This window comes from Anarhichas minor, unplaced genomic scaffold (genome assembly GCF_050575085.1).
Source record: "Anarhichas minor isolate MPS153535 unplaced genomic scaffold, ASM5057508v1 ptg000021l, whole genome shotgun sequence".
NCBI lineage: Eukaryota > Metazoa > Chordata > Actinopteri > Perciformes > Anarhichadidae > Anarhichas > Anarhichas minor.
In genome coordinates this window covers 1,713,069-1,740,588 of record NW_027466467.1, presented here as the reverse complement: position 1 = coordinate 1,740,588, position 27,520 = coordinate 1,713,069, and the positions used below count along the sequence as shown (strand labels likewise).

General features: G+C 42.5%; 4 protein-coding genes across 4 annotated transcripts; 3 read left to right on the top strand and 1 right to left on the bottom strand.

Annotated features, from left to right (window-relative positions):
* The first annotated feature begins 2,529 nt into the window (after nt 1-2,529).
* LOC142954862 (E3 ubiquitin-protein ligase TRIM35-like) lies at nt 2,530-5,045 on the top strand. Its single transcript, XM_076096143.1, has 2 exons — nt 2,530-2,640; nt 2,833-5,045. The coding sequence occupies exon 2, from the start codon at nt 2,850-2,852 to the stop codon at nt 4,233-4,235; it is 1,386 nt and encodes a 461-aa protein (XP_075952258.1). The 5' UTR covers nt 2,530-2,640; nt 2,833-2,849; the 3' UTR covers nt 4,236-5,045.
* A 3,932-nt stretch (nt 5,046-8,977) lies between these two features.
* Nucleotides 8,978-10,366, top strand: LOC142954737 (zinc-binding protein A33-like). The gene has a single exon (XM_076095937.1). The coding sequence runs from the start codon at nt 8,978-8,980 to the stop codon at nt 10,358-10,360; it is 1,383 nt and encodes a 460-aa protein (XP_075952052.1). The 3' UTR covers nt 10,361-10,366.
* Nucleotides 10,367-12,825: 2,459 nt separating this feature from the next.
* On the top strand, nt 12,826-22,222 carry aldh4a1 (aldehyde dehydrogenase 4 family, member A1). The gene is made up of 15 exons (XM_076095936.1): nt 12,826-12,983; nt 15,894-15,987; nt 16,075-16,167; nt 16,567-16,614; nt 16,860-17,015; nt 17,381-17,530; nt 17,748-17,822; nt 17,968-18,155; nt 18,708-18,781; nt 19,020-19,216; nt 19,709-19,756; nt 19,858-20,010; nt 20,113-20,234; nt 20,454-20,572; nt 21,019-22,222. Exons 1-15 carry the CDS (start codon nt 12,943-12,945, stop codon nt 21,129-21,131), a joined length of 1,671 nt encoding a protein of 556 aa, XP_075952051.1. The 5' UTR covers nt 12,826-12,942; the 3' UTR covers nt 21,132-22,222.
* A 2,125-nt stretch (nt 22,223-24,347) lies between these two features.
* Nucleotides 24,348-25,721, bottom strand: LOC142954679 (zinc-binding protein A33-like). The gene has a single exon (XM_076095846.1). It carries the CDS (start codon nt 25,713-25,715, stop codon nt 24,348-24,350), a length of 1,368 nt encoding a protein of 455 aa, XP_075951961.1. The 5' UTR covers nt 25,716-25,721.
* Between the last annotated feature and the right edge of the window lie 1,799 nt (nt 25,722-27,520).

Below are 27,520 nucleotides of genomic sequence, written 5' to 3'. Positions count from 1 at the left end.
TTACTTATTCTGTATGTATGTTGTCCAGTGGGCCCATTCTACCTACCAAATACACTAACTGCAGAATGCAGATACATGAATACGCACATGACGGGATGCTTCGTCATTAACGGACAATGCATATAGTCAAAATCAATGTAATTAACTCAATGACAAGAACAAACTCACATGAACCAGTCACATTTATTTATATGACAACAAAGCATGACAAATCAATCCAGCAACACTGCAGCGCTAAAACACGCATTCCGCCACACACAAGAGCACGAGCCATTCAAATATTCACATCAGAGGGACCAATATTAACCATATCATAACAATGACCCGATAGACAAATTAACACAGTAGTAACGCTACTGCAGATGTAAAAACAAATGCAGTTCACTTACCAAAGCTGCTGTTCACTTCAAGACAAAGTCCATCCTCCTTTCTTTGTTTACAAAGAAGTCAATAACACGGTTGTACAGAACATCCGTGCGTTTCAGTTCCAGGAAGAGATCCTTCTCGTTTGCCATGGACGCCAGTGATGACAGTCGACCCTCCCCAGTTGTATTCCTGGAATATGTTTTGATGCGTTCGAGGGCTGAAAATGTCCGCTCGACAGAGGCAGCAGATATTGGGATTGTCACCACCAAACATGCCAGTGCGTAAAGTTGACGCATGCTCTCCACCAGATCTTTCTGATTATGAGAGCAAGGAACAGGATCAGACAGTTAGGGAAGTTTGAGAGACAATCAAGAGGTCAGGGGTCACACAGTGTGTGTCTGTGTGTGTGTGTATGTGTGCGTGTGTGTGAGTGTGTGTGTGTGTGTGTGTGTAAGGTGCCAGGATAGGTTTTGATAGCTAGAATTGAGCTATGAGGGTTTGTTTAGTGGACTAAGAACTGGAATAACCATTCAGAACTCTATTGTTGTTAGGCACGCAATAATACTTTTTACAGCCATGGGTACTCTTTACTACTTTACTAATAAATTCTCAGGACTACTTGTTTTAAATGCAGTTTAGATATTTATTGCAGGGTAATTAGCAGGGGGCAAAGCAACAGGACACTTCCTTATTTCGTCAAATAGGAACTTGATTGCTTCACTCTTGCACACAGCCGGTCATTTCAGGTCGAGTTAGTCATATGAGGTAATTTCTCTCTTTTAGTTCTCTTAGTCAACAAAATCATTATTACAATCGCATTATGATTATTATATCCCTTCGTATTAATTAAAACGATAAATAAATGCATGAATCAACTCTTAAGTTGTACTAAATTACTACTCATAAAAGCTCTGTGTTCTTTGGCCTTTGGCCTGATCTATATGGTCCCATCTTTATGCCTTATACTTAGAGCAGCTTCTCTGGGATCTCAGCTCTACTTGACAGTGTGTAATAATTATGACCATAGTCATCGTTTTTACTTTACTATCTACTGATAAATACAGAAATGGACACAGGAACTTATTCTGAGAGAAAGGAACAGGATCAGGGTCGTTTTAGAGACAATCAGGAGGTCAGGGGTCAGTCAGCAGAGTAACGTGTGACCCTGACGTTCTAGGTGAGCATTGTAGAAAGCATTGTGGGGTGTTCTCCACCAGGATAGGCGTGGAACCTCTGCTAGTTCTTCATCTTCCTCTTCATCCTCAGACTCGGTGTCATTCAACAGACGAGCATTCTGCTACAAGAAAGCCGGAATGTGTTATTTACCATTCTTCATCCACTGACACGCATGCAAACACACACAGCTACACGCACACACAAAACCGTTCAGTTGGCCGACTGACGTCACACGTCACCTTCTGCTGCAGCCGTCTGTCTGATATCCAGGGCTGTGGGTGTTTAGGCAGCCAGTCGTTTCTTGCAAACAAATGTCCCAAATAAAAGCAGAGAATGAGTCGTGATGTTTCATGTTGTTCAGTTTTATTCCAACAACACGGACAGCTGGTCAAACAGACTCCTGTAACTATTGTGACACGAGCTACAGTGTGCGGGCGCGTGTTTACTTCCTGAACACACAAACCTTGTGTCAGCTGTTCTACTGTTGTCGAGTTTAGTTTTCGTTCTGATTTAAAAACAAAACAAACTGTGGTGGATATGAACGTTTTTGTTTCAAAAATCACAAATGATTCTGTGTCACTTCCTCCACTGAACCCTCATCCTACCAACATATTTAACATTCAAGGACTACTGACTGAATACATAGAATAAACTAGTGTAAGAAACAAGCATCAGAGCAAGATGTTAACTTATTTATTCTCAAAACATTGTTTGTTTTGTAATTATTGTCATCTGAAGAAAAAATAAACCGGATTATCAAACTTGATCATTTTAATTTCAGGAAAATATGTTCATTTGTTTATTGTGTAAAACGAAGAGAGCACAACCTTCTGTGTGAGTCTCATACTTTAATTTAGAACCCATGGACATTTTATTTTATCTGTTCAATTATTTATATTAAACATGCAACATGAAGCGATCAAGGAATCTGCAAGAACTTCAATCATTGATCATATTTATCATCTGTTCCCTTTTAAGATGAAACACATCAGAGGGCTGACAGAGCTCCGCCCCTTACAGGACATCATCTGAGACAAACAGGAAACAGTTTGTTACTGTTCAGTTCTCAGTGAGAAGAGACTCACCGACAGACAGACGGTAAGATTTACCTTCATTACAAAGCTGTGACTTCAACTGAGGACAGTTACAGGTACAAGTACAAGAGTACTGAAGTACTTCTACCTGCTGCTGACTGAAAAAAATAATGTAAACACTGAAAGTAAATGAGGCAACGTTATGCAGCAGAGAAACTGACTTCCTGTTTTAACGTGCTGTCTGCTGTGTTTTCAGCTTCACTCAGAGACAAAATGGCTTCCAGATCAGAGGAGGGTCTCTGCTGTCCGGTCTGTCATGAAGTCTTTAGAGATCCTGTTGTTCTGTCATGTAGCCACAGCTTCTGTAAAGACTGTCTGAAGAGCTGGTGGACAGAGAAACCAACTCAGGAGTGTCCAGTTTGTAATAGAAGATCTTCAAGGTCAAATCCACCCTGTAACCTGGCGTTAAAGAACCTGTGTGAGTCCTTCTTACTGGAGAGAGATCAGAGAGCCTCAGAGCCTCTCTGCAGTCTGCACTCTGAGAAACTCAAACTCTTCTGTCTGGACCATCAGCAGCCAGTGTGTCTCATCTGCAGAGATTCAGAAAAACACAGCGACCACAGATTCAGACCCATCGATGAAGCTGCTCGACAACACAAGAAGAACCTTCAGGAAACTCTGGAGACCTTAAAGGAGAAGTTATATGTTTATGAAGAAGTTCAAGTGACGTTTGATATAACAGCAGAACACATGAAGGTCCAGGCCCGACGCACAGAGAGGCAGATTAAGGAGCAGTTTAAGAAGCTTCACCAGTTTCTAGAGGAGGAAGAGGAGGCCAGGATGGCTGCACTGAGGGAGGAAGAGGAGCAGAAGAGTCAGATGATGAAGGAGAAGATGGAGGCTCTGAGCAGAGAGATAGCAGCTCTTTCAGACACAGTCAGAGCCACAGAGGACGAGCTGAGAGCTGAAAACGTCTCATTCCTGAACAACTACAAGGCTGCAGTGGAAAGAGTCCAGCAGCGCCCCCTGCTGGAGGATCCACAGCTGCTCTCAGGAGCTCTGATAGACGAGGCCAAACACCTGGGCAACCTGACCTTCAACATCTGGAACAAGATGAAGGACATGGTCTCCTACACTCCTGTGATTCTGGACCCAAACACTGCTAATCTATTCCTCATCCTGTCTGAAGATCTGACCACTGTGAGTTTTGGAGTGTTTCAGCTGCTTCCTGATAATCCAGAGAGGTTTGAAGAACAATGCGCTGTTCTGGGCTCTGAGGGATTTAACTCAGGGACTCACAGCTGGGATGTTGAGGTAGGAGACAGTAAAGTCTGGGGACTGGGTGTGTTAGCAGAGTCTGTCCAGAGGAAGGGAGACATACTGTCTGGATTATGGACAATATTGTTCTCTGATGATGGATACTCAGCACAGTCACCACCAGCTACACACACTGTTCTCTTAGTGCAGAAGAAGTTCCAGAGGATCAGAGTGAATCTGCACTGGAACAGAGGAAAGCTGTCGTTCTCTGATCCTGATACTAACACACACATACACACCTTCACACACACTTTCACTGAGAGGATGTTTCCATTCATTGGCACTAATGATAAAGTGAAGATATCACCACGGAAGGTCTCTGTGTCAAAACAAAAGGTCTGACAGAGACTTTAGTTTGAAGGTGGTGATTAGTAAACAACTCTTCACTTCTTAAAAGTGAATATGAGTCCATCTATTTATGTAGATTGTGTGCATGAGAAAACAAATGATGAATTCAGTTTAAACTTTATTGATCTCTGTTTGTCCGTCAGATATTTGCAGCAGCAAACAGTAACAGGAAATAAAGGGTGAAAGAAGAGTAGAGCAGAATAATGAGGTTAACATTCAGTAAAACTGAAAAGTAAAACCTGAGTCTTCAGAGCTGCTTTAACGTCCTGTCTGTTCAACTGAACTTCCTGCTTGATTATCAAAATAAGACAAAAATCAAGCGAACACAAACACATTCTTGAGAAATGATTGTCACATTTGTGATTTTTGAATGCAATCAGCAAAAGTAAAAATCAAACGTCAGGCTATAAAGGAACTGCACCTCGGTCACATGACTTCACGTCACCACTAAGCTAAGGCGAGGGAACAGGAAAGAAGATGCTGACTCCTTTCCTGGTTTGAGGACTCATTCCTGCAGCACTCTGTGGACAGAAAGATTTCAGGTGGTGAACTGAATGGAAAACACAACAGACTGCAACTCTGGAGGGACTCTCATTTAGAAAGATGGTCTTCTGTTATATTGTACTTCGCAAAGTGAACATATTGTAAACATTCATGGATCATTTGGGAGGAATGTGACAGTAAATATAAAAACTCTGAATTCTTTGTATTGTAACTGGGTTTTTTGTTATACAAAATGTATTTGTATATGTAAAGTTGTGTGAGACTTGGAACTTGTTTTAATAAATGTTTAAAGAAGAAGAATGCAAAGAGTGGAGGAATAAATATTGAATGGGTGATGTAATCGATTATCTACATGAAGTAGGTGGAGCTTGTTACAAAACTACCAGAAAGATAGACAAAACAAAAACAAAGAGATTTAAAATGACCACACAGAGATGCAAAACACTTACAGCAAGATACAAAAGGACCAAAAAGGAGATGCAAAACGATTTAAAAGAGACGCAAAACCACAAAGAGACAACACAAAACGATTTCAAAGAGACGCAAAACCACAAAGAGACAACACAAAACGATTACAAAGCGATGCAAAATTCCCCCAAAATGTCTCTTTGAATCTGCGGCTCTTGTTCTTATGTGAGAGGAGAGAGGCTTCTACATGTCGGTGACCAGGGGCCCACTGTCTCATGATCCGTCCATGTTCACAATTATCAAGTGATCATTAAAGAAAATCCAAATATTTCTTGTTTATATCTTCATGTGACGTGTTCATGAGGTGTTCCTCCAGTTGGGTCAGAAGCTCCATGTACGTTAATTTCATAAATTACCTTACGAAATCACAATCGGAAACGTTTATTGCCAAGTACGTTACACAAACGAGGAATTTGACTTGGTGAATGGTGCATAACAAACAAGGAACACAGTGCATTAATCGAGACATAATTTAAAAATATTAAAATTTACAATAAAGTATCGTAGACAGATAACAGTACTTTAAAACAAGTATATTATAAAAGTGACAAGTGTATTTAAATATAGAAACAGAGAGAGGATGTGCAAGGGTGTGTAACAGTAGGAAGTTGTTCTGGGGATGTAAGAGTCAGAGTCAGTGGGGGTCCTGGGCTTTACTGATGAACCCAACTGCAGAAGGGAAGAAACTGTTCTTGTGCCGTGAGGTCTTGGTCATGATGGATCGCAGCCTCCTGCCAGATGGAAGGGTCTCGAACAGTTTATATCCAGGATGAGAGGGGTCGGCTTCAATCTTTTTTTCCCGCTTCAGGGTCCTGGAAGCAAACAAGTCTTGGAGGGACGGCAGATTGCAGCCAATCACTCTCTCGGCAGAGCGAATGATGCGCTGCAGCCTGCCCTTGTCCTTGGTGGCTGCAGCGTACCAGACTGTGATGGAGGAGCAGAGGATGGACTCAATGATGGCAGTGTAAAAGTGCACCATCATTATCTTTGGCAGGTTGAATTTCTTCAGCTGCCTCATGAAGTACATCCTCTGCTGAGCCTTCTTGGTGATGGAGCTGATGTTAAGGTCTCACTTGAGGTCCTGGGTTATGGTGGAGCCCAGGAAGCGGAAGGACTCCACCGCGTCGACGGGGGAGTCACACAGATTGATAGGGGCAGGTGGGGCTGTGTTCTTCCTGAAATCCACAACCATCTTCACTGTCTTTAGAGCATTGAGCTCTAAGTCACCAGGTCACCAGATGCTCAATCTCCCACCTGTAGGCAGACTCATCCCCACCAGAGATGAGTCCAATGGGGGTGGTGTCATCCGCAAACTTCAGGAGCTTGACGGACTGGTGAGTGGTGACTGGAGGTGCAGCTGTCGGTGTACAGGGAGAAGAGCAGAGGGGAAAGAACTCAGTCTTGGGGGGAACTGGTGCTGATGGTCCGAGAGGCTGAGACGTGTTTTCCCAGCTTTACATGCTGCTTCCTGTCAGACAGGAAGTCTTTGATCCGCTTGCAGGTGGAGTCGGGCACGTGCAGCTGAGAGAGCTTGTCATGCAGCAAAGACGGGATGATGGTTTAGAAGGCAGAGCTGAAGTCCACAAACAGGATCCCTGGTGTATGTTCCTGAGGAGTCCAGAGGCTGAAGGATGAAGTGAAGGGTCACGTTGACTGCGTCGTCTACAGACCTGTTGGCTCTGTAGGCAAACTGCAGCGGGTCCAGGAGTGGGTCGGTGAGGGTTTTGAGGTGGGACAGGACAAGGCACTTAAAAGACTTCATGACCACAGAGGTCAGGGCGACAGGCGACGGGCCTGTAGTCGTTTTTTGGGGACGGGGATGATGGTGGAGGCCTTGAAGCAGGCTGGTACGTGGCATGTCTCCAGGGAGGTGTTGAAGATGCATGTGAACACTGGAGACAGCTGATCAGCAAAATGCTTCAGGGTGGAGGGGGAGACAGAGTCTGTGCCGCTGCTTTGCGGGGGTTCTGACTTTTAAACAGCCTTTTGACGTCTCTCTCCAGAATAGAGAGAGTCGTCACCAGGGAGGGGGATGGGGGGGGGCACTGGGATGGGTGTTATGCATGGGCCCCTGCTGGGGGAGGGGGACCTGGTGGTCTGAAGCTAGTGGATGGGTTCATGGGGGATGGCGTCAGGACTGTCCCATTGTCCATCAAAGCGACAGTAGAACTCGTTAAGCTCATTTGCAAGATGTAGGTCGTTCATGGAGTGGGGGGCTTTAGGATTGTAGTTGGTGATCTGTCTGAGGCCTATCCAGACAGAAGCAGAGTCACTTGCTGAGAGCTGGTGTTGCAGTTTCTCAGAGTACTGTCGTTTAGCGCCTCTCACCGCCTTGCTAGACCTGTATTTTGACTCCTTGAACATGTCCTTGCCCCCACTCCTAAATGCCTGTTCAGTATGCAACCGTAGCTGTCTGAGTTTAGCTGTGAACCAGGGTTTGCCTGTTGGAACACAGCTGTTCTCACAGAAGCTGATGTATGACGTCACAGCCTCTGTGTACTCATCCAGACTGTAGGTAGCAGTCCTGAAAACATCCCAGTCTGTACAGTCTAAACACTTAAGCTTCACTGGTCCAATGCTTAAATTTCCTCACCACAGGTTTACAGAGCTTTAATTTCTGCCTGTATGCAGGAATCAGATGCACCATGATGTGATCAGAGTGTCCCAGTGCAGCACGAGGGATGGCGCGATAGGCCCCGCTTATTGTGGTGTAACAGTGGTCTAAAGTGTTCTCCTCTCTGGTTGAGTATTTCATAAACTGTCTGTATTTGATGAGTTCATGACTGAGGTTTCCTTTCGTTAAAGTCACAAAGGACAAAAAATAAAGAGTCCGGGTTGGTCCGTTCCACACACAGTATCTGGTCGGTGAGCGTCCGCTGTCCCTCTTGCACGTTTGCCTGCGGAGGAGTGTAAACACCGACCAGGATGAATGAAGCGAACTCACTGGGGATTTAAAGGGTTTACAGTTCATGATAAAGGATTCCAGATCAGGAGCTCAGTGCTGCAGAACCACTGTTACATGACATCTTACATGACATCTTCTGAGACAAACAGGAAACAGTTTGTTACTGTTCAGTTCTCAGTGAGAAGAGACTCACCGACACACAGACGGTAAGATTTACCTTCATTACAAAGCTGCGACTTCAACTGAGGACAGTTACAGGTAGAAGGACTAGAGTACTGCAGTGCTTCTACCTGGTGCTGACTTTTTATCACATTACACTCGTTTTGTTTTGTAGATAAATGTGAGAAATAACTTTTGACCTTAAACTACTGCAACATTTTTCAGATAAAAGCTCCATCAGCTGCTCTACTGAATGATATTTTATGAGCTCCATGAAGGTGAAAATGTTCCTTATGCAGATTAAATGAGGTAAAACATGTTAACTAGTGAGCTGTAGAGGGGGTGTAGGTGTGAAACACACCCCTGTGTTACAGGTCAAGCGTTTATCAGAGGAGGAGTGACAAAGCTCCACCCCTCACCTGACTCACTTAAGACAAACAGTTTGTGATTCTTCCTCACTAAAGAGAGACACAGACTGAGAGAGAGACGATCAGATTCACCTTCAGACCAAACTAACAACTTCCTCTGAGTGAGTTCAGCTACAGGAGAGAAAAGAGGAAAACTACAACACTGCTGCTTCAACCTGCTGACGCTCCACACACTGAATGTGAGTTTGACTAAAAACAGTGAAGTTAGTAGAGGAGGGAGGGGAGCCATGACTGATGTACTTTCTGTGTTTTCAGCTTCACTCAGAGACAAAATGTCTTCCAGATCAGAAGAGCATCTCTGCTGTCCGGTCTGTCATGAAGTCTTCAGAGATCCTGTTCTTCTGTCATGTAGCCACAGCTTCTGTAAACACTGTCTGAAGAGCTGGTGGAGAGAGAAACCAACTCAGGAGTGTCCAGTTTGTAAGACAAGATCTTCGAGGAAACAACCACCTTGTAACCTGGTGTTAAAGAACCTGTGTGAGTCCTTCTTACTGGAGAGAGATCAGAGAGCTTCAGAGCCTCTCTGCAGTCTGCACTCTGAGAAACTCAAACTCTTCTGTCTGGACCATCAGCAGCCAGTGTGTCTCGTCTGCAGAGATTCAGAAAAACACAGCGACCACAGATTCAGACCCATCGATGAAGTTGCTCGACAACACAAGAAGAACCTTCAGGAAACTCTGGAGCCCTTAAAGGAGAAGTTAAAGGTTTATGAAGAAGTTAAAGTGAAGTCTGATCAAACAGCAGAACACATGAAGGTCCAGGCCCGACGCACAGAGAGGCAGATTAAGGAGCAGTTTAAGAAGCTTCACCAGTTTCTAGAGGAGGAAGAGGAGGCCAGGATGGCTGCACTGAGGGAGGAAGAGGAGCAGAAGAGTCAGATGATGAAGGAGAAGATGGAGGCTCTGAGCAGAGAGATAGCAGCTCTTTCAGACACAGTCAGAGCCACAGAGGACGAGCTGAGAGCTGAAGACGTCTCATTCCTGAACAACTACAAGGCTGCAGTGGAAAGAGTCCAGCAGCGCCCCCTGCTGGAGGATCCACAGCTGCTCTCAGGAGCTCTGATAGACGAGGCCAAACACCTGGGCAACCTGGCCTTCAAAATCTGGAACAAGATGAAGGACATGGTCTCCTACACTCCTCTGATTCTGGACCCAAACACTGCTCATCCAGCACTCATCCTGTCTGAAGATCTGACCAGTGTGAGAGGAGGAGAGATAAAGCAGCTTCCTAATAATCCAGAGAGGTTTAATGAAGACTGCTCTGTTCTGGGCTCTGAGGGATTTAACTCAGGGACTCACAGCTGGGATGTCGAGGTAGGAGACAGTACAGGCTGGTTTCTAGGTGTGTTAGCAGAGTCTGTCCAGAGAAAGGGACTCATACTGTCTGGATTATGGGAAATACAGTTCCATGAAGATAAATACTCAGCACGGTCACCATCAGCTCCATTCACTGTTCTCAATGTGCAGAACCTCCAGAGGATCAGAGTGAATCTGGACTGGAACAGAGGAAAGCTGTCGTTCTCTGATCCTGATACTAACACACACATACACACCTTCACACACACTTTCACTGAGAGGATGTTTCCATTCATTAACACTAAAGATGAACTGAAGATATCACCACTGAAGATCTGTGTGTCAAAACAACAGGTCTGATAGAGACTTTAGTTTTTGCATTATTCCATATTGTTTATGATACTTACACTTTTTGTTCAGCATGATATTCTTGAGAAATGATTGTCACATTTGTGATTTTTGAATGCAATCAGCAAAAGTAAAGAGCTAACGTCAGGCTATAAAGGAACTGCACCTCGGTCACGTGACTTCACGTCACCACTAAGCTAAGGCGAGGGAACAGGAAAGAAGATGTTGACTCCTTTCCTGGTTTGAGGACTCATTCCTGCAGCACTCTGTGGACAGAAAGATTTCAGGTGGTGAACTGAACGGAAAACACAACAGACTGCAACTCTGGAGGGACTCTCATTTAGAAAGATGGTCTTCTGTTATATTGTACTTCGCAAAGTGAACATATTGTAAACATTCATGTGGATCATTTGGGAGGAATGTGACAGTAAATATGAAAACTCTGAATTCTTTGTATTGTAACTGGGTTTTTTGTTATACAAAATGTATTTGTATATGTAAAGTTGTGTGAGACTTGGAACTTGTTTTAATAAATGTTTGAAAAAGAAGAATGCAAAGAGTGGAGGAATAAATATTGAATGGGTAATGTAATCGATTATCTACATGAAGCAGGTGGAGCTTGTTACAAAACTACCAAAAAGAGACACAAAACAATAACAAAGAGATTTAAAATGACCACACAGAGATGCAAAACACTTACAGTAAGATACAAAAGGACCAAAAAGGAGATGCAAAACTACCAAAAAGAGACACAAAACCACAAAAAGACAATACAAAATGATTACAAAGGGATGCAAAATGTCTCTTTGAATCTGCGGCTCTTGTTCTTATGTGAGAGGAGAGAGGCTTCTACATGTCGGTGACCAGGGGCCCACTGTCTCATGATCCGTCCATGTTCACAATTATCAAGTGATCATTAAAGGAAGTCCACATATTTCTTGTTTATATCTTCATGTGACGTGTTCATGAGGTGTTCCTCCAGTTGAGTCAGTACATTCATTTCATAAATTACAAGAAAAAGGGAGCATTTGCTACAAATTTGGGTCTTGTTTTAACCAATGTTTGTTAATATTTAGTCAAAGAGTCTCCATTAAAACTGCTCAATTAGCTATTAGCTCCTGTTTGCAATGTGCCTGTACAGACGAATTACTTTGATACTGAAAAAAAAGAATATCGTGCACATTTCCGTATTAACTTCCAAGAAAACTGGACCGATGTCTTAGTTCCTGTGAACAGTGAGGCAACAGGAGCCCAACAACACACGGGTTAAAACATGTTCTGAAATATATCTTTGAAATGTCTTTCAGTCAGAAGTTTACGACTCTGTGTTGTGGTCATTATGTGTCATGACAGATAATTATTGGCTCCATGACCTACAAATAATGGAGATATAAAGAAAACGAGTACAAAACCCTGAGGACTAATAATAATATTGATAATAAGAAAATGTTCCAAACCAGCTTGGAGCGGTTCCCTAAAAAAAAAGATATTCAATTTGTACAAAGCATTACCTTCGACTTTATAGTTGAATACTATTGGCTGTATATTATACATAATGGTACATTGTACTGCACATCATTTTCATGACGTATATAATGTCTATAACATATTTTATGAGATAAGATAAAAATGAAAAAAGGGGAAATTCGGTTGTTGCAGCAACAGAACAAGGACACAAATACAGATAAATAGAGAAAGTTAAATTAATAAATAGAACTGATATTAATGCAAAATGGTAAATTGTGATATTGCATGGGAGATATTAGATGTATTATGAGGTGAAATGTGGTAATATAATAATAAATAGAACAGCAATATTAGATAAGAATATAATGTCAGATAATCCGGGAAAAGGTGCAGGTGTACATACATTTAACCATTTATTATCGGTTATTATTATAATGTTGTTCTCCTATCCTGACCGTGTTACACTGTGTGTCTCCATGAATATGTCTGAATGAATTCATAACTACTCGGCGGTGATGAATGAAGTTAGTGGAGACGAGATCGAGAGTTCAAGAGGCTGCTCAGAAATAGAACTTTGACATGTGGCCCTGTGATTGGCTGAGGACATTTTAAACGTTCGCTGATTGGCCGGTCGCAGACCCGCCCGTGGAAGGTACCATTTCGCAGGATGGGGAGAGAAGGGCATGAGGACGTTTACAAAAAATAAACGTATTTCCTTACGTTCATTAAAACGTTAAAATACTTATTATTAAATTAATTGGATAACAATGAGCGGGAATCTGGTATTCAAAAATAAACATCCATCCGGTAGCGTTGATAACATAACATATTACGACCCTGTCTATGACCCGCCCTACTCGGCCTCTGATTGGCTCACTCTGATATTTTTAGCCTAACCCTAACCAATCGCATCCCTCGTGCCCCAAATCTAACCAATCTAGTCACCGAAGGCGGCGTGTAGTAGCCAATCAGAGGCAGAGTAGGGCGGGTCGTGCTGTCGCATTTTTACACCCTAGTTTAGTTAGTCAGTCAATACTGTGTGACTTGTATCTGATCAGGTATTGATCTCTGATCAGCAGTATTAGAGAGTACTTTCACTGGTACTTTACCACCTGTCGGATAAAAACATGCTGCGCGTGAGGGCGGCTGTGAGCCAATCTTGGAGGGGGTAGGTACCAACGCACGAGACTCCTTCACCTCGACAACGACCTGACGACCTGTCAGCTAATGCTAAACTTAAAGACACTACAGCACGTGTTGCTATTCTTAAATACTTCTTAATGTGTCGGTGCTGACACGTGATTCGACGTTAACGAGATACCGTGTTAACCACCAGGTTAGTCTGGTTTACGTTATGTAACGTTGATAATAAACTCTAATCTGTGAGTGCAGCAGGTGAAAGTAGCTAAATTTAGCTTCATATGAATAACACCGTTTGAGCATTTATTCCATATCCATTAATATCTGACTCACTAGTTAACTAGCTGGAGTGCCCTTTGACCTGACTAGTTAGAGTGCCCTTTCACTTGATTACAGAGTTGCACAAAACTACCAAGAAAGATACGCAAAACAATAACAAAGAGATTTAAAACGACCAGAAAGAGATGCAAAATGACTACAAAGGGATGCAAAGTTACTGTACATGTTTGGAGTCCATCTAAACCCGGTTATTCACGTCACAGTTTGTGTTCCCATGCAGAACATTCTTGTGTTTTTTGCCCGGTGGTTATTTCATAGCCCTAAAACAAAGTGTAGATGAATGTAGCTATGTGAGACTAACTGGGGGGTGAATATCCACGTTTCCTGTAAACGTCACGTCCTGAATAAACCTTAAGAACCAGGACAGGACTCCTAACCAGCATACTGACGCTCACTGGCTAAACAATCGTACAAATACATTGGCAGCCTCACGTGTGGTGGGTTTTGGTTATCTGCCAGTAAAGAAGGCTCATGAGGTATGTGGCAGTGGGTGCACCAGTAACACTAACACTTGGATACAAGTCTACTTCTTCTTCTTCTTCTCTTGCTTCTCAGAACCGCCGGTGTGCGAGTTTAACTGGTTTTGAATTAACTGGTTTATGTGGGAGTGCCTGAGGCAGATGTGTGGTAGGAGTGGCATTTCAGGACCCACGTAGAATAAACAGGAAATAAATATTTCGATCGTTTCGCCTCTGTCTTTCACGTAGTTTCTACGGTTTCTTTTGATAGAATATAAACGGAACACTTTGCTGGAAAATGTACTACTCGTTCGCGAGGCTGTGGTTGAGATTCCGAGGACGCATAACGAGGACCAGAGTGAATGACAAAGTTGGTGGTAGGTGTCGATGCCTGTTCAAAATACTTACGTCAATACAAAATTCTTACGTCAATAAATCCTTTAAGAAACGCTCTGTTGTCCGTCTTATATTTGTATCATATATCGTTATTAATCTCATGTCAAGTCGATTTGAGACCGATGTACCTGTCTGTGCATCCATACAGCCTGTGAGTTAAACATATGAGCTCAAACACCTCGTACAGATGACTGTCAACTGTGGGAAGCTGTGATCCACCCAGATTAACTTGTGATTCAACTTCTGTAGGCTCTCACATCGCTTATGTTTTATATTAAAGACTACGGACATGCATCTTATGTTAACGATATTCTACACTGTGCAGCACACATTCATCCAGATTAGACATGACTGGTAACTCTGGTTTTGTTACTAGAGGGTTTAATAACTACACGCAGGGGTTAGGGTGTCTGTTGAAACATTACGATGGAGAGGCTTGTTGGAGTATTAATTTAGGATTTCGACAGCATTACCACGACCAATTATCCATCTTCCATGTTAGATTTTTCTGGGACATCTGTTAAAAGAGAGTTTGTTGTCTTTCTCCCTCAGTGTTCAGGCTTCAGAGAGAGATTTGGTTGTATGAGAATACCTATCATGCCTCCAGCTGGCCTGTCTGCACCCCTCCGTCCTGTGACCTTCAGTTTATAAAGTTCACTCCAGTGTAGTTAATCATATATGAAGAGAGAGAGGGCACCGGAGTTCAAGCTGTGATGAATCTGGATGAAGCTAGACTTAAATTGTTCATCAGAAAAATTAAGACTGAAGTGAGTCAAACAGGGCTGAAGTAAGTCATCAAATTAAGTCCCTAAAGCTCGACTTGACATCTTTTAAATCCGACTAACACTGTAAAAACCCAAATATATTCACTTTATTATCACATGAGATGAAGAAAAGCAGCAAATCTCCATGTTTGAGCCTAAAACCAGAGAATGTTATGCTTAAAAAGAGGCAGAGCAGCAGAAAGGATTACACGTCATGTGAGGTGTTGTAGAGCGACTTTAGTCTATTGTTCCTGTTTTGAATAATTTCATGTAAATCTGTCGAACCAGCAGCTTAATGCACTATTAATAACAGCTGTTCAAGAAACTCCAGACCTGTTTCTACTCATTTACAGACCTGTCAAACAGGCGTAACTTAATAACATCGCAGTCCAAACTTAAAAATCTGCATCATTAATGTTTTAAAGTCTCTCAGGATTCATCTCAGCAGTCTCCTGGAGCTCTAAATGTAGTTTATGTTCATGCTGAAGCTGTTAAACTTATTACAGCTTCAACTCAAGTGGCTGGACAAAGTCTATGAATGGGAAACATGCCTGCAAATAGACATGCAGTTCATGTGATCTTGGTTATGTTTTTATTCATGTAATTAAAATTTGGCTCCTTTGTGGTTACCAGTTTCCCCCGTTGTGGTTGTTGGAGGTTGAGGAAAGGCAGCTTCCACAGGTGTGGCAGGACTGGAAAGGTTTGGGATAAATGTATTGTTTGGATCGGATCAAAGGGATTGTTTTGAGGCAGCATTCAAGAGCGTCGGCCTGAAAACCAGTTCAGGGAGCTCCCGTGTATTCATTAAAGGAGTTCAACATCCTCCACCACGGCCCAGACCTTTATCACCAGTTTAAGGCCAATTCAGGTCAGAGGCCCAGCTGAACCTGCTTCCCTGCTGGATTATATAATACAGTACACAGAGTTTGACTGAATGTTTGTATAGTTGCATTAAACACAGTTTTGCATTTGTTTTTGAAGGTTCAAAACGTTCCCTTGTGCGGCGGTGGAGGTGAAGAATGAGCCGATCCTCAGTTTCACCGAGGGGAGCGCCGAGAGAAAAGAGCTGCTGAAGGTTTGGTCACCCGAAACGATCCCAAAGATGAACATAAGAGTTAATGTAATAACTTCTGATCGTTCGTCTCGGTTGTTCCCACCGTAGGCCTTGGACAGTCTGAAGGGGAAGACGGAGGAGATCCCGTGCGTGGTCGGAGACGAACACGTGTGGACCAAAGACATCAGATATCAGCTCTCTGTGAGTACAAGTCAACAGAACATATCACTACTGGCATCATTATTCAAACATACATTCATTCAAGTTTACTGTTAGAAAAGAATGTAGTTTACCCAAAGAGGATATGTTTAGGGGGTGATAGCAGGTCAACCGGAACCGTATGATGGAAGTATATGATGATGAGAGCCATGTCTCAATGTCTCATGAGTTGTTTCAGCTTTTTTTTGGTTGACGCCGTGTAACCACGCAATTGGAAATTCATAAAACTGGTCAAAAATCCCTCCAAAAATCCCACAATAAGACAGCGTGACCTTGAGGAACACTGTAGAGACGAGGACAACAAGAACACTGCTCACACAGCGTCGTTATTTTTCCTTGACAATGTCGTAACTCATTGACTTTCTTTGTTTCCTTTCAAAGCCGTTCAATCACTCCCATAAAGTGGCAAAGTTCTGTTATGCTGACAAGGTAAGTTATCATAAAAGATGTTCTAGATGTTGCAAAGAACCACACTGACCTTTGGGCTACATTTATCATTGTCTTTGCTCTATTTTCAGGTAGCGTAAACATACTATTTTCATATTTTATGATTGGTTTCAACTATTCTAACAAACCCCAATAACTAACTTTTATAAGCTTAATTATACCAAATGTAGGACTTTGAAATTACGTTAATATTATAAACGTAAACGCCTCTATCCTGAACGTGACAGGAGCTGATCAACAGAGCCATCCTGGCGTCCGTGGCAGCGAGGAGAGAGTGGGACCTGAAGCCCGTCCAGGACCGAGCCCAGGTCCTCTTCAAGGCCGCCGATGTTATCGCTGGACCCAAGAGAGCCGAGGTCCTCGCCAAGACCATGATCGGGCAGGTACAGGAGTCACTGGGGGGGCAAACTCTCTGGGGGTCTGGCGTCGTCACTTTAGAGCCGAACAACATGGGAAAATAATCACACTTTACGTATTTTTAGACTATTTATTTTATTATTGTTTATTTTTTCCTCTTTAAATCGCATTCTCGCCATTTAAAAAACGGCGTTCTATTACATCACGATGTCTGTTTTTAAATTTGATTAATGGCTCAGCCCGACGTCACTTTCTCAAATTCAAACTTATCCTTTTGAATGCAACCCACACAACGTAGCGAGGCACCGTTAAACACACTCGTCTGTGAGGAAAAGCCTTTATATGGAATAAAGCATTGATATTTAATTGTTTATCTGTCTTTGTGTCGCAGGGTAAGACGGTGGTCCAGGCGGAGATCGACGCCGCTGCAGAGCTGATTGACTTCTTCAGATTTAACGCCAAACATGCCGTCGAGCTGGAGAAACAGCAGCCGCTCGACGCCGAGGGAAGCACGAACACCATGCTGTATCGTGGGCTGGAGGTTATTAATGAACTTATTAATAAATGTTTTATTCACTGTTTGTTTACGGTCACTGAATAAATAACCCAGAATCAGTGTTATTGTTCTTTAAATGGAACAAAATCAGTGTTTTGTTTGATTATATGTCGGGACTGGGTGTTTGCAGAGCTTTTTATGTTATTGTCCAATAAATAAATGTATATTCACAACCTGTTTATCTACATTTCTCTCCCCTCAGGGGTTTGTAGCAGCCGTGGCTCCTTTTAACTTCACCGCTATTGGTGGAAACCTGGCAGGAACTCCAGCTGTGATGGTGAGTGTGTGACGATGTCATCTTTTGTGATTCAGCTCAGGAGGAATTCATTCAATACAGAGGACATCCTCCAGCATCTTTTTGGATGATCGATATACAAAACAGATTCTCACTGAAGGTGTGTTGCCGTCTGTTCTTTGTTCAGGGTAACGTGGTGCTGTGGAAGCCCAGCGACACCGCCATGTCTGCCAGCTACGCCGTCTACAAAGTCCTGAGGGAGTGCGGCCTCCCGCCAAACATCATCCAGTTCCTACCAGCCGACGGTCCCGTGTTCGGAGACGCCGTCACCTCCTCTGAGCACCTGGCGGGCGTCAACTTCACCGGCAGCGTCCCGTAAGGAGATCTCTTTTACGAGGAGTTGTGTTTCAGATGTGGATAAAAGTTTGGCTTAAACACCAGCTCTATTCGTTTAAAACTTTATTAGTGATTGTGTTCACCGCCACTTTGAGCTGCTGCACAGACATGAACCTCAACAACATGCTGCTTTAGCTGGTTAAAATATGACTCGGTGTGTCATTGATGCATCTTCCTCTTGTTCAGGCCTCGTAAAATACCAGCACGGCAACTTAAAGGGATCGTTCGGATTGTTTCAAGTCTTTTATTATGTATTTTAGACGCCTAAAAAAAATAAATCACTTCCCGTCAGAAAGGTCTGTCTGACAGCAAAGTAAAGAGGTGAACGTATTATATACTGTTGCAACACACTGAGTATGGAAAAGTACCTCAAACAACCACACTTCAAAATATCAGTCATATCCGTTTAAAGTCACATAAGATAAATGTTAAAACTTAATGTTAATATGGCATCACAGTGCCTGTAATATGGCTTTGTTAATCCTGTGATGTGTGTCTGTATATATCTTTTTGTTTTTGTTATTTTTGTAGGACATTCAAACGTCTTTGGAAGCAGGTCGCTCAGAACCTGGACTCCTACAGGACGTTCCCTCGACTGGCAGGAGGTGAGCAGAACCTCTGAAACAAGACAACCAGTCAGAAAACAGAGCAGAGAGTGATGGTTCATACAATAACACGGCCAGAGAGGGATGATTTCCTGTAAAAGGACCTTTGAAGAAGGGATTTAAAAGACACCGATGATCTGATTGAAGTCAAACTGACTCCAGATCAGAGCCAGAGTCTGACTTCTCCTTTAACGCATGTTGAGAGAATGTGTACTGAGTTTTCTGTTCACACTTTCAGAGTGCGGCGGGAAGAACTTCCACTTCGTCCACAAGTCTGCGGAAGTGGAGAGCGTGGTGAAGGGAACGATCCGCTCAGCCTTCGAGTACGGAGGTCAGAAGTGTTCCGCCTGCTCCAGGATGTACGTACCGGACAGCCTGTGGCCGCAGATCAGGGATCAGCTGCTGGACATTCACCGGCAGCTCAAAGTGGGAGACGTGAGTACTACTAAAGTACTGGTAAAGTACTAAGTACACAGCAGCTCACTGTGGGAGACGTGAATACTACTAAAGTACTGGTAAAGTACTACGTTCAACAGCAGCTCACAGTAGGAGACGTGAGTTCTACGAAAGTACTACGTTCAACAGCACCTCACAGTAGGAGACATGGGTACTGCTAAAGTACTGGTGAAGTACTGCTAAAGTATTACATTCACCGGCAGCTCACAGTATTAGACGTGGATACTACTAAAGTACTAAGTACGCGGCAGCTCACTGTGGGAGGTGTGAGTACTACTAAAGTACTACTAAAGTACTGCATGTGCTTGTAGGAGCTCAGTTCCGACACAGAGAGCAGAAGAGATGCAACGGCATGACGATAAATTACACCAGAACCTCAAAAAGAAGCTCATCAATACTTTGGTGCCGTTTAATACGGGGAATCGATACCCATCAACGTTGTTAATGATCAATGATGTTTCTGTCCTTCAGCCTGTTGAAGACTTCGGCACCTTCTTATCGGCTGTGATCGACGACAAGGTGGAGCTTCCTTCAACCGTTATTTCAAAATAAAATGTGTGTGTGTGTGTGTTCTTTGTGTTTTATACTCACTGCACTTCCTCCTCCGTGTCCTCCTGCAGTCGTTTGCTCGGATAAAGAAGTGGCTCGACCGCGCCAAGTCCTCCTCCGGTTTGAAAATCGTCGCTGGCGGGAACTATGACGACAGCAAGGGTTACTTTGTGGAGCCGACGATCATCGAGACCACGGACCCGCGGGACGCCATCATGAGCGAGGTGCAGACCGCTCATCTTCTCACACACACACACACACACACGCACACACGGCAGCGTACACATTATAGTACAAACATTCGTTGTGTTTTTTGTGTCGTGCAGGAGATCTTCGGGCCTGTTCTCGCCGTTTATGTGTATCCAGAGAACGACTACAAAGAGGTGCTGCAGCTGATAGACAACACGTCTCCCTACGCTCTGACGGGAGCAGTGTTCGCTCAGGACCAGTGAGACGCGTTTATCTACACACACACACACACACACACATACATATACATGTGTAAGACGGGGACCAGGATTCATCAGGGGTGTTAGAGGGACATGTTTTTTATCAGGAGTCCAAGCATGTTTTAACTCATCGTTCATAAGATATAAATCCACTTAGAAAAAAGACGCTGCAGAGTTTGTCGTGATTCATTCATAAAATGTTTGTTTGTGTTTTGCAGGAATGTGATTGACGAGGCCGCTAAAGTCTTGAGAAACGCTGCGGGGAACTACTACGTGAACGATAAATGCACCGGCTCTGTTGTCGCTCAGCAGCCATTTGGTGGAGCCAGAACTTCAGGTAACAGTTGTTTTTAATATCAATATTAAATATTATTTCAACAATAATTATTTATATATATATAATTAAATAAAACTGTAATTAATAAAGAGATGGGGATAGATTAGAGGGGGGTCTGATGATGTGTATGTTTATTGTGGATGGTGACCAGGCAGAAAGAGTTGATTAGTGAAGTTTGTGTAAAATTTAAGGGTTTAACAAATGTATTCCAAATTAAGTCACAGTCAGTGTTTTTTATTTATATGTGTTAGATTAGTAGATTTGTGATACTGATTTCACGTCTTGATTTCCGGTTCATGAGGACAGTTTTCTTGTTGATGATTAGGTCTGTGGAGAGGGTTCTACTGGATGTGTTGTTTAGCTTCATGTTGGACACGTCAGAGTTGGATTTACTCTTAATATCTACAGAATAAATAAATATGAACTGAACTTTCCTCTCCATCAAGGAACGAATGACAAACCCGGAGGTCCACACTACGTCCTGAGATGGACGTCGCCGCAGGTAGTGAAGCAGACCCACGTCCCCCTCACAGACTGGAGCTACTCCTACATGGGCTGAGTCCGGTGCTGCTGCCTGCTGGTCCAGTCGGAGCCCCCCCTCCTCCCTCCACCTGCTGATTCGCCACCAACAACAACAACATCACGTGGACTTCCTGTGACATGAAACCAGGAGTCTTGTGGACACGAATGGAGCAGAATCAGCAGCAGAGTGGTGAGAAAGTCTTCCATCCATCAATCTGGAGCTCCGTGGTGACGATCGTCTGCACACTTGATCCGCCCGTTTACTTCACTGTTAATTAGTTGCCGTCCAATGAAAACTGTCTATTGATGCTCAACTATAAATCTATTTTAATCTTAATCAGATTAGAGCTCAACTAGTAATTTAATCGATTTGTGAAAATGATCCGCTGCTTTTTTGCTAATAAATAAATCTAAAAACGGAATCCATCTTCTGAGTTTTAAACATTTCCTTCTTTTCTTACTTTTCTATGAAAATAAACTGGATTTCTTTAATTAACGATTAATTGAGAGAATAACTGATCGATTTATAAAATAAATGAAAATAATCATAAGTTGCAGCCCCACATCGAATTCAGATATTATTTCAGGTCAATATCGGAACACAACAAGTTTTCCTCTGTGTTATGTCTCTGAACACGAAGCCCATTAATGTCTCATATCTGTTTGTGTAAAGTTATGATAATCTAAACACTTTCAGAGATCTGTGTGAAACAGTTTGTTTCCTCTTTTGTCCCAAATTTGTTTTTGTGTCACGGTGAAATGTGTCCTCTGGTCAACAAGCCAGATTATTAAAACACACAAATACTCACAGCAGTTATTTTCAGTTTAATTGAAGTCAGCTGTGAAAGTGTCCTGAAGATTGAATTTGATGACTTTAATGTGTAACCTGCTGTGATGTGATCGTTACATGTTGAAATGTCACTTTGCATTTTTAAAGTGCTGAAAATGTTCATAATGACTTAAATTTCTGCTGGTTTGTCTTTTATCAAACGGTATGAGTAACGAATATTTTCTGAAGAGTATTTTATATTTTATCTCTTGCTGTCAGAACGTGCCTGCCTCAGTAATAACTCTGTGAAAGTAGATAGTTAAATTTTAACAATAAATATTAAATTATTACTATCTTCATTTGGGCTTTTTTTTGTTTCTTGGTTTTGATTATTTCTATTATGGCTCTATTATAGTTCATAACAGTGAGGGGCCACAGTAACGGTGCTTCAACAAGGTCACAGCCAAAAATCTCATTCCTTCTCTCTGTTATTATTCAAATCTGACCACACAGACATGAAACACGTGTTTTTAGATTCAGTGCGACGTCCACTTTCATGTGATGTCATTATCTCTGATGTCCGTCCTGAACAAACCTCCATGAATCAGGTTACGAATCTTTCATTCTACAAAGAAAAACTTGAGACCAGCTGAAACCAACTGGTCTCTCTCCCGGTTCTCCCTAATCTCCCCTCAGATCTCAATAAACCACTGTCTGGCATGAAGACTCCGACCTGGACCCCAACACCTCCACTTTATGCTATGTTTATACTCACGCTTCGCCTCTGCAGACAGCGCACAAGCTCCAGGTATGTAAGGACTCATTGATACTCTCTGCGCTTCATTATTCTCCGAAACACCAGAGGGCGTACAAACAAAATGTTCTGTGAAGAAACAAAAAGACAACGAGCGTAACCCATAGATATGCCCACAGACTGTAGGTGTAACCGGCAAAAAGCCATAAACAAACCTCCACAATGACTGGTACAGATTGTAGTTCTCTGTAAACTCATATCTAATATTCATGGACTACTCTATTGCCTTTATACAAACCCTGTAAAGAAACCAGTCAAGTATTTACTGAAATGTAGATTTTTAAGACCTCCTGTTTCTAAAGCATCTAACAGTGAATTGTTCTTCTTTGTAAAATCCCCAGACATGTAAATTATGCTTTTATCAGTCAACTATTTGTGACAGTCACATGATCGAGTGCACCACAGCCGCCAAGTTACAAATATTCAGAGTATGTCTCACCAAAGCCTGGCTTTGACTCTGACATCCAACAACTACAGACCATCTCCACTCTCCCTTCTCTACGACGACCTTTCACACAAAACAGTTTGAACATCTTTGTATAAGAATCTTTAACAAACCAAACTAGATTTCTCACTAACTTTGCTTTAGTTCAACTTCTTCCAGTGTTTTTGTTTGCTGTAATGAAGGAGAGGAGGAGCCGGGAATCGAACCCCCAACCCTGTGATCAGTGGACGACCCGCTCTACCTGCTGAGTCTGTGTACACCATGAAACAATACAACACTTTAGTTTTGTTAACCCCTTTATTATGGAAGCAAAGAAAGATCAAAGTCATTTTATTCTTACAAACATGATTAAATATTAGTTCATACTTTACTTTGAAAACCATCAAGTTAAAACATTAAACTTGTGTTCTTCTATTGAAACTTTAGAATTCTCCAATATCATGTTTCCACGTTACATAACCTGATCAGCAGAGGTCTGATTGACTGATTATCACTGGTAGCATCGTATGTTAGAGTTTAAAGTGTTTCGATCAAACACACATCATCAATTCTTTGAAGTCTTGTTTCTTAAAATGACCGACTGAAAATATCAAAGAGGGAAGGTCAGGATGATGGTTTTCAAAGTAAAATACATCAACAATTTCAATTGGGTGTCGTTAAAATTTCACAATAAAGTGCAAAAAAGTTACAATTTACAGAAACTCTTTACTTGTATGTAGACATTTTATACTGTTATATATTTGTTTATATACTTGTCTATTTTTTTCACCTTGTATGTACATTTTCTGGAAATGTTTATTTTTATCTAGTTTTGTCTATTTCTATCTTCCTGTAATTTGTTGTAGGAACTGTGTGAAACATTGAGAGCAACTTAAAACCACAGATTCCTTTTATGTGTTCACTTGATTTTTGTCTTATTTTGATAATGAAGCAGGAAGTTCAGTTGAACAGACAGGAAGTTAAAGCAGCTCTGTCGACTCAGGTTTTACTTTTCAGTTTTACTGAATGTTAACCTCATTATTCTGCTCTACTCTTCTTTCACCCTTTATTTCCTGTTACTGTTTGCTGCTGCAAATATCTGACGGACAAACAGATCAATAAAGTTCAAACTGAATTCATCATTTGTTTTCTCATGTACACAATCTACATAAATAGATGGACTCATATTCACTTTTAAGAAGTGAAGAGTTGTTTACTAATCACCACCTTCAGACTAAAGTCTCTATCAGACCTGTTGTTTTGACACACAGACCTTCAGTGGTGATATCTTCACTTTATCTACAGTGGTAATGAATGGAAACATCCTCTCAGTGAAAGTGTGTGTGAAGGTGTGTATGTGTGTGTTAGTATCAGGATCAGAGAACGACAGCTTTCCTCTGTTCCAGTGCAGATTCACTCTGATCCTCTGGAGCTTCTTCTGCACTAAGAGATCAGTGGATGGAGCTGGTGGTGAACATGCTGAGTATTCACCTTCATCGAACTGTATTCCCCAGAATCCAGACTCTATGTCTCCCTTCCTCTGGACAGACTCTGCTAACACACCCAGAAACCAGAATGTACTGTCTCCTACCTCGACATCCCAGCTGTGAGTCCCTGAGTTAAATCCCTCAGAGCCCAGAACAGACCAGTCTTCATCAAACCTCTCTGGATTATCAGGAAGCTGCTGTTCCTCTCCTAGTCTCACACTGGTCAGATCTTCAGACAGGATGAGTTCTGGATGAGCAGTGTTTGGGTCCAGAATCACAGGAGTGTAGGAGACCATGTCCTTCATCTTGTTCCAGATGTTGAAGGTCAGGTTGCCCAGGTGTTTGGCCTCGTCTATCAGAGCTCCTGAGAGCAGCTGTGGATCCTCCAGCAGGGGGCGCTGCTGGACTCTTTCCACTGCAGCCTTGTAGTTGTTCAGGAATGAGACGTCTTCAGCTCTCAGCTCGTCCTCTGTGGCTCTGACTGTGTCTGAAAGAGCTGCTATCTCTCTGCTCAGAGCCTCCATCTTCTCCTTCATCTGCTCCTCTTCCTCCCTCAGTGCAGTCATCCTGGCCTCCTCTTCCTCCTCTAGAAACTGGTGAAGCTTTTTAAACTGCTCCTTAATCTGCCTCTCTGTGCGTCGGGCCTGGACCTTCATGTGTTCTGCTGTTTGATCAGACTTCACTTTAACTTCTTCATAAACCTTTAACTTCTCCTTTAAGGTCTCCAGAGTTTCCTGAAGGTTCTTCTTGTGTTGTGGAGCAGCTTCATCGATGGGTCTGAATCTGTGGTCGCTGTGTTTCTCTGAATCTCTGCAGACGACACACACTGGCTGCTGATGGTCCAGACAGAAGAGTTTGAGTTTCTCAGAGTGCAGACTGCAGAGAGGCTCTGAAGCTCTCTGATCTCTCTCCAGTAAGAAGGACTCACACAGGTTCTTTAACGCCAGGTTACAAGGTGGATCTGACCTTGAAGATCTTCTATTACAAACTGGACACTCCTGAGTTGGTTTCTCTCTCCACCAGCTCTTCAGACAGTCTTTACAGAAGCTGTGGCTACATGACAGAACAACAGGATCTCTAAAGACTTCACGACAGACCGGACAGCAGAGATCTGATCTGGAAGCCATTTTGTCTCTGAGTGAAGCTGAAAACACAGAAAGTACATCAGTCATGGCTCCCCTCCCTCCTCTACTAACTTCTCTGTTTTTAGTCAAACTCACATTCAGTGTGTGGAGCGTCAGCAGGTTGAAGCAGCAGTGTTGTAGTTTTCCTCTTTTCTCTCCTGTAGCTGAACTCACTCAGAGGAAGTTGTTAGTTTGGTCTGAAGGTGAATCTGATCGTCTCTCTCTCAGTCTGTGTGTCTCTTTAGTGAGGAAGAATCACAAACTGTTTGTCTCAGGTGAGTCAGGTGAGGGGTGCGGCTTTGTCACTCCTCTGATAAACGCTTCACCTGTAACACAGGGGTGTGTTTCATGCCAAAGAACAAACATTACCTCTAAAACGAGGTGATGATTAACAGGTGTTATTGCATTTCATCTGTATCATACGAGACATTTTTACCTTCATGGAGCTCATAAAATATTATTCAGCTGTGATGGAACTTTGATCTGTGAAGTTTTGCAGGATTTTGATTTCAAAGGTTATTTCTCACATTGGCCTTCAATAAAAAAGGAGTTTAATGTAATAATGTAGAGCAAAGATCACACAAAACCAGATGTGATAAAAGTTTCTCTCTTGTGTTACAGAACCAGGAAAGTTCAATGTGCTGTAAATGTAGATTTTAAGGTGACTTTTGAAAAATTCCATAATTATACATCAAAGAACAAGTAATGGGGTGAAAATACACAATATACATGAATATAAACTTTGGTGCCTGTTGGCATCCAAAGAAGCTGCTCGTGAAAGAGGCCGTCGAGCTGAAGGAGTTCTTTCAGGCTTTGTTGGTCCATTGGACTCCTGAAGCCACAGACAGGTATCAGGAGGCAGATGTTGAATGAATGAAGAGGAATAGTTTAGGGAGGCCATGGAGAAAGACTTTCAGTTGGCCTCAAAGAGGTTCAAGCTAAATGTCTGACAACTCATGATGGGGAGGCAGAGCTTTGCCCTCGCTGTTTCTCACAAGATGAGATCTGCTGATCTGGACTAAAGATACTGTGTGATGGTAGAAGGATCACTCTGAGGAACAGTTGTAACCTTATTTACTAATTATCCGACAAAGACCTGAGGTAGTTTAAAAGCACCACAGTCTCAAGGTGTTGGGGTGGATGAGATTGAGCCTGAAATGCTGAAGAGTCTTGACACTGTGGGGCAGTCATTATGGATCAACTCTTCAGTAATGAGGGAAGGTTTTACCTGTTCAAAGATGCTGTAAGGGTTATAGGTGTTTATCCATCCAGTCTATGGCCCAATCCCAATGTCCCCCCTAAACCCTCAAACCCTGAACCTTCAAGGACTTACTGACGTCACCTGGTAAGTGGGTGAGTGTGAGAGACTGTGAGGGCTTGAAATAGTGTAAATAGGAATGGGACAACACTTTGCTGCAACATATCACGTTACCATGAAACCGACAAAAAATATGATGTATAATTGTGTGTATTTATTTTATACTTTGTACTCCATGATTTGAACGTCTTCAGGCTCTTTCCTCACAAGATGAGAGGTAACTTCATATAATCTATTTACTCGTTTTTGTCAAAACGGCTTCAATGACAAAATCAAATATTTGATGAATGAATAAATAAATATTCTCTGATTTCATATTTATTTTTTGTTCCATCTTTAACCCTTAATGTTTAAGTAAATGTAATACTCCAGGCTGAACACACGTGAGCCGTCCTCTTTGTTTACCTTTTTTTTTTACCTCACCATGCGTCCACTGGTTACCCCGTGTTTAACGTCACATTGCAATGATTTGTGGGTAATTCCCTTAGGC

Bases quoted from the DNA above. Each gene is read 5' to 3' on its own strand.
- LOC142954862 (XM_076096143.1), top strand. From the start codon at position 2,850: ATGGCTTCCAGATCAGAGGAGGGTCTCTGCTGTCCGGTCTGTCATGAA.
- LOC142954737 (XM_076095937.1), top strand. From the start codon at position 8,978: ATGTCTTCCAGATCAGAAGAGCATCTCTGCTGTCCGGTCTGTCATGAA.
- aldh4a1 (XM_076095936.1), top strand. From the start codon at position 12,943: ATGCTGCGCGTGAGGGCGGCTGTGAGCCAATCTTGGAGGGG. The intron at 18,782-19,019 runs GTGAGCAGAACC...TCACACTTTCAG, and splicing joins GTTCCCTCGACTGGCAGGAG to AGTGCGGCGGGAAGAACTTC. The intron at 20,573-21,018 runs GTAACAGTTGTT...CTCTCCATCAAG, and splicing joins TGGTGGAGCCAGAACTTCAG to GAACGAATGACAAACCCGGA.
- LOC142954679 (XM_076095846.1), bottom strand. From the start codon at position 25,715: ATGGCTTCCAGATCAGATCTCTGCTGTCCGGTCTGTCGTGAAGTCTTT.